Here is a 6,168-nt window from a genome sequence, read left to right as displayed (position 1 = left end):
CACAGCTAATTTAAGCAACCAAAGAAAAACTATTTTTTAAAAGTCAAGGTTCAAGAGCCCAACTAAAGCAAACACCGATCGCCATTATGGTGACTTCAAATGAAAGTACAACACCTAAAATCTCAATAATTTGTACACATTTGACAGAAATAAAGTCACACTGGTTAGTAATAAGAAGCTGGTGATGCTGTTTGTGGAGCTGTTTAATCCTCCTCTGCTGAGATCTTGATCAATTTAATGTGTTTTATTTTCAGTTGATTTCATCTTTGGCTTTGGCTGTAAGTTGTGTTTCTCTGCTCTTGTTTCTCTTTCCTTCAGTGATTCTGCTTGTTAACAGGTGTTCATCACTAATGCTCAATCCTCATTTAATTATCTCATTAACTTCATCACCGCTTCAGTGTCACTTCAACACTCTGTAGTGTGGACACATATAAGTGCTCTTTAAAACTGAGGATTTTGCTGTGGGATTAAAGGGGTTAAATGTGTGAGATGAAGAAAAAAACTATGAAATGTATTTTTAACAGAAATATACTGTTAATTTAATTTACGGAAGCAAACTGTAAAAAACTGTAGATTACTGGCAACCACAGCTGCCGGTATTTCACCGTAAAATCAAGAAAAGAAAACAGCAAAATACTGTAAAACCTAACAGTCAACTTCCTGTTGTGTTTTGTGGGTCACCATTGTGCTGGAGAGCAGAGCCTGTGTTTAAGTAAAGGACGGACAGAGATACACTGATGTTATGCTGCTTGTTGTTTTATTTAAAGGCAGTAACTGTGTAGTTATTGATGCAGTGTGAATCTCCTCAAAAATTGCAATCACACATGAATGTGTGCTGCTGTTATCTGCAAGAGATTTGAGTTGAGTTGATGCTTTTAATGACTTTGCATAAATCAGTAGCTTTTTTTTCATGGATTTAAGCAAAATAGTTCTTAAGACCGATATGTGTGCGTTACTTAAACGTTATAAATATCAGTTTATAAACAAATGGCAATTGGCCAAATTAAGTGCAGTCGGTTTCTGCAAATAAAATGAGTTAACTCAAAGGTTTGCATGCTAACATTGTGAAATACAGTTTTTCACTGTAAATTTAAACAGTTCTGTAAAGCCTAAAATGTTGATACCGTATTTTTCACGGTAAAGTTCTGGCAACTCACCGTAAAATCAAGAAAAGAAAACAGCAAAATACTGTAAAACCTAACAGTCAACTTCCTGTTGTGTTTTGTGGGTCACCATTGTGCTGGAGAGTAGAGCCTGTGTTTAAAGTAAAGGACGGACAGAGAAACATTGACGTTATACTGCTTGTTGTTTTATTTAAAAGCAGCAATAATTTCAATTACACATAAATGTGTGTTGCTGTTATTTGCAAGAAATTTGAGTTGAATTGATGCTTTTAATGACTGCATAAATCAGTAGGTTTTTCTTCATGGACTTAAGCAAAGTAATTCTCAATACCAATATGTTCACATTACTTAAACATTATAAATATTAGTTTATAAACAAATGCCAATTTAAGTGCGGTTGTTTTCTGCAAATAAAATGAGTTAACTCAAAGGTTTGCATGCTAACATTGTGAAATACAGTTTTTCACTGTAAATTTAAACAGTTCTGTAAAGCCTAAAATGTTGATACCGTATTTTTCACGGTAAAGTTCTGGCAACCATAGCTGCCGGTATTTTACCGTAAATTTAACTGATTTTTTTTTTACAGTGTAGCTATCCACAGAAGTGTCCAATGCTCAGGACCAAGAGCTACTAAGTCATTGTATTGTAAACAGTTCAGTACCTTTGACACAGATTGGTGCTGTCCCACTCCAAGTGTTATTGCCCAGACAGGTTCTCTGAGGGGTTCCATTCAGTTTGTATAGCTTATAGCAGAAATACTGTATAGCAATAAGTACATCATTTGGTCCATAAACGAGGAAGTGATCACCATGCTCTGGCTTTGGAGGAATGCCGCAGTTTTGGTCAGGCACTGATGAAAAGATACAGTCACGCTTCAACTATGATCAAATTAATTTTAACCCAAGTACAATGACAAAAGTTGTTTCTTGTTATATCTTATAATGAGTTTTTAGTTGCTTACCACACTGTGGACTTGGTGTACTCCATGACCCATCCAATAAACAGGTGGCCATCCTGAAACCCTTTAATGTGTATCCAGGGTCACACTGGAACACAGCAAGTCCTCCAACCCTTACATCCAGATGCTCTGCAGTCCCGTGGGCTGGAACCAAAGGCCTTCTGCACTCAAGCACTGGGAGATCATACATACACACACAGGGCTCGGCATTAACGCTTGTCCACTTTCCCACTTGTCTGGGACAAGTAGCTTGATTAAAATGTGAATAACAAAAAACAACCAGGAAAGCACCGAGACTTTAGCCTCCAAAAACTTTCGTGTGTAATGATTCTGATTGTATTACATTAGGTGTAAAAATGGTGACTGAAAATTGACAAGGTCGCACTACTTGAGGCTTGCACAGACAAACTGTGTGTGAGAGAGAAACTTGTGGAGAAATCAAAACAAACAAGCGCAACACAAAAGCAACACCACACAGCCAAGAGTGATGTTTTCCCGAATATCAACACGATTGCAATGTGACAATGATTTTATACAAAGTAGTTCAATAATCTTTGCATCTCTGAGCAACACAACAGTGTTTTGTTACAAAAAGATTCAGCGTTTTTGAACAAATCGAGTGAGTCAAGAAAGGCACCTGCTTAATTCTTGAATAAATTAACTGTTTAAATTAATCGAATGAATGACTCAACAACTCACTCATTAAGACAGTCACGTGCTGCCACCTACTGGTGGTTTGGTTTCATATTTAATTTAAGAATTTGACGTGATAGATGACACATACAGTACTGTACATTTAAAAAAGTTAGGGGGAAAATGGCCCTTTATAAAAGGTAAAAAAGTGTCCTAGAAATCAATTTAACATTATAATAATATTAAGTTTTTAAAATTTAAGATTTTTTTTTACAAGTGCATGACTGATTTACTTGTCCAAATCACAAGCACAAAACAAGCCCCGCATACAACTGTTACATGCTATGGTATAAAAGTGTGATGGAACACATTCTGTTATTTATGTTATTTATGTCTTGTAAGGGTAGTAGTATAAACAAGTGTTAACACATTTTAAACAAAACAACAGCAGCAGCAGCAGGAACAACAAATTAGCTGCAGTTTGAGTCTAGACTTAACCTCTGGTCATTTCTGTTTATGGATAGAATTAAATTGTTAATTTATCTCTTAAAAAGACTGTTCTCACCATGTTCACATCTCTTTCCAGTATATCCAGCCAGGCAGGCGCAGTGGAAGGAGTGAGAGGAGTCTACGATGCAGGTGCCATCATGCAGACATGGAGAGGATATGCATTCTACACAAATACATTTACACGTCACTGATTCAGTTCCAACAATAATACATTATGAATTATATGCACATGCCTAAACACACATAGCAATATATAAATATAGATGTTATGTTCAATTTACAAGACAACAAGAAAATACAAGATAACAAGATTTGTTTTCTTGAGAGGCCAAATTGCATATAGTACATGCATTGGGGCTTTCAAAGGATATTGTCAAGGGTTACCTTTTTGGACTTTTTATCTTTTGTTTGTTAATAAAACCTGCAAATAAATTCATATTTATTATTATAAATTCATATTTAAATTCAAATTGTTCCCTCATTTTAACCCTGTGACATGCAAAGATCGCAGGTGGCCACAAATTATTGTTGTACAAAATTTACAGCATGTTAAAACATCATACTTATTCTTGATCTGGACAAACTGTGTATCATTAAGAAGATTAAAGACTCCAGCTTCGATATTTGACCACTGTGACAGTAATTTCTTTATTTAAGGAGTGCAAAATAATCAATCTGTAATTTATGATATTTTGAGTTAAATAACAACATTTAATAACAATATAACAATAACAATATTTTCTTTTCCCCATATTTCTTTATTTCAGGTGACTGCAATACCCACATATTCAACTTCTGTTTTAACATTTATGTTACTGATTGAGAAAACTGGTTGATCATGCAAAGCAAGAATTTCACACAGATTAATATTTAACATAACACGCTTTAGAAAATTGATTGATTGAATCTAGTGCTGTAACAATTTGGTTTTAATTTTTCAGAACAAAGCTGTATCATCTGCAAATTGAGTTATGATCTGTTTCCTGAATATGTTAAAACCTTCAGATCCACTATTTCTTACCATAATGGACAATAGTTCAGCCAGCATTATAAATAGTAAAGGAGAGCTGTTGCAATCTTGCCTAATGGCCCTCCTGACTGAAAATCTTGAGCAAGTGCCATGTTCTAAAGATACACAGCTCTTAATATCATTATAGATTTGTGAATTTCTGTCCAGAACCTAAATGATTTAAAGCTTCTATAAAATAATGTTTTACAGAGTCAAAGGCTTTCTAGAAGTCTAGAAATATGATGAAGCCCTTCTCAACATATGTATCACTGTAATCAATGAAATCTCCCGATAATAATTTGTAGCCAATGTTGAGAAGTTTAATGGCTCTTAAATGATCTAAAAACCTTTTATCTTTGCCATTTTCAGGAATAAGTATTATTAGGCCTTGCTTCATGCTTGTTTATAACCCTTTCCTCTCTATGCATTCTTGAATCGCTTTGAAAAACAGATATCTGTCTTTCCAAAAGAACCTATACAATTCAGCCGTGAACCCACCAGTATCAGGGGATTTATTTAAAGACAGTCTCAAGCTCACCTTATCCAGTTCCTCTATTTTTCGACCAGACTCACACAATTCTTTAAATGGATCATCATTTTTGGGAATGAAGTCCTGGTAACACTTTAGTACAGGGACATTGGTATCTCACTATTAACTAGTTGGGTAGCACTTTATTTTGATGGTTCCTTTTTAGCATTCTGTTGACTATAAGTAACCTTGCACCTACATGTCAACTAACTCTCATTAGAGTAGACTATCTGCTTAATATCTGCTAACTCTTTATTGTGATGGTCTCCCTACAGACATTCCAAGTACGTCAACTTATTCTAACCATATCTCTACCACTCTATTAATACTCTACTAACACTCTAATGAGAGGTGGTAGATATGTAGGCACAGTGTTACTTATAGTCAACAGAATGTGTTAAAGGGACCATCAAAATAAAGTGAAACCACTAGTTGCTTGTTAGCATGCGTGTTTTGCTCATTGGAGTAGAATTTTGCAAATTGTGTGGAAATTTTTATTTTAGTGTGTAAACAATCGTAAAAAACTGTAATAACGTTGTCTGTTTATTAGTACTGGCCTATTGGCACCGGCGGAGGAGCCTTGCAGTTCTCAAGGATCTGTGCTCCTATGTAGACCTTTTTCTTCGCTTCTCCATAGAGGGCGCCATAGCGGCGAGTGACTTCCTGTAGGATGCTTCGAACTTCTGTTTAGTAATTGCCGTCAGCTAGAGGACGTTAGCGGTAATGGCAAATCGTGGAGGCTCTGGGAAATGTTATGCGGTAAAAGGCTTGTCACAATAGCTACAGAAAACTCAAAAACATTCTCGATCAAGAGTGTTATGAACACAAGTCAACAATACAAGCAGAATGTCAATATTCAAGACCATTAAATTGCACAGGATGCCATCCAACGACGAGGATAAAAGACAATGGCTCGCAGCACTTAATTTGAAATTTCCACCCCGTAACGTCCACGTATGCTCCTTCCACTTTGTGGACAGATAACCAACGACAGAAAATACCCATCCCAAACTTTGGCTTGGATATGATCGCCCATTAAGAAAGAAGAGAAGACGACGAATGTGTCCAGACAAAGGTGAGACTATTCACTAACATTATTTACACGGCTAACGTGCTATTGGGTCTGCACAATTAACGTTAATCGAAATGTGGCTTATGATTCAGTCTTTTCAGTATGTCTGGACGACCAAGTTCTCATGATGTGTGTGCCACAAGGATCTGTCCTAGGTCCTCTGCTATTTTCAATATACATGTTGTCCCTTCACTGTAAAAACCAATAGTTTACCTTACTTAGATTTAATTAGTTATCTTTACTAAGTTGTTATACTTACTAGGTTGTATTAAGTTACAGCTACTTTCAAGGCAAATAAAACAATTTACTTACTGTTTTGAGTGACACTTACTT

The 6,168-nt window shown here is 35.8% G+C and overlaps 1 protein-coding gene across 1 annotated transcript in view; it reads right to left on the bottom strand.

Annotated features, from left to right (window-relative positions):
- Nucleotides 1–6,168, bottom strand: part of pamr1b (peptidase domain containing associated with muscle regeneration 1b) — a 99,408-nt gene that overhangs the window by 22,013 nt on the left and 71,227 nt on the right. Inside the window, exons 7-9 of the mRNA XM_016515890.1 lie at nucleotides 3,281–3,388; nucleotides 2,086–2,256; nucleotides 1,786–1,974 (exon numbers count right to left, since the gene is read on the bottom strand). Of these exons, the coding sequence (XP_016371376.1) occupies nucleotides 1,786–1,974; nucleotides 2,086–2,256; nucleotides 3,281–3,388 (468 nt within the window). The remainder of the gene's footprint in view (nucleotides 1–1,785; nucleotides 1,975–2,085; nucleotides 2,257–3,280; nucleotides 3,389–6,168) is intronic.

This window comes from Sinocyclocheilus rhinocerous, unplaced genomic scaffold (genome assembly GCF_001515625.1).
Source record: "Sinocyclocheilus rhinocerous isolate Xijiao unplaced genomic scaffold, SAMN03320098_v1.1 scaffold2041, whole genome shotgun sequence".
Classification (NCBI taxonomy): Eukaryota; Metazoa; Chordata; class Actinopteri; order Cypriniformes; family Cyprinidae; genus Sinocyclocheilus; species Sinocyclocheilus rhinocerous.
Note: the sequence above shows the minus strand (reverse complement) of the source record. Positions and strands in the feature narration are given on the sequence as shown.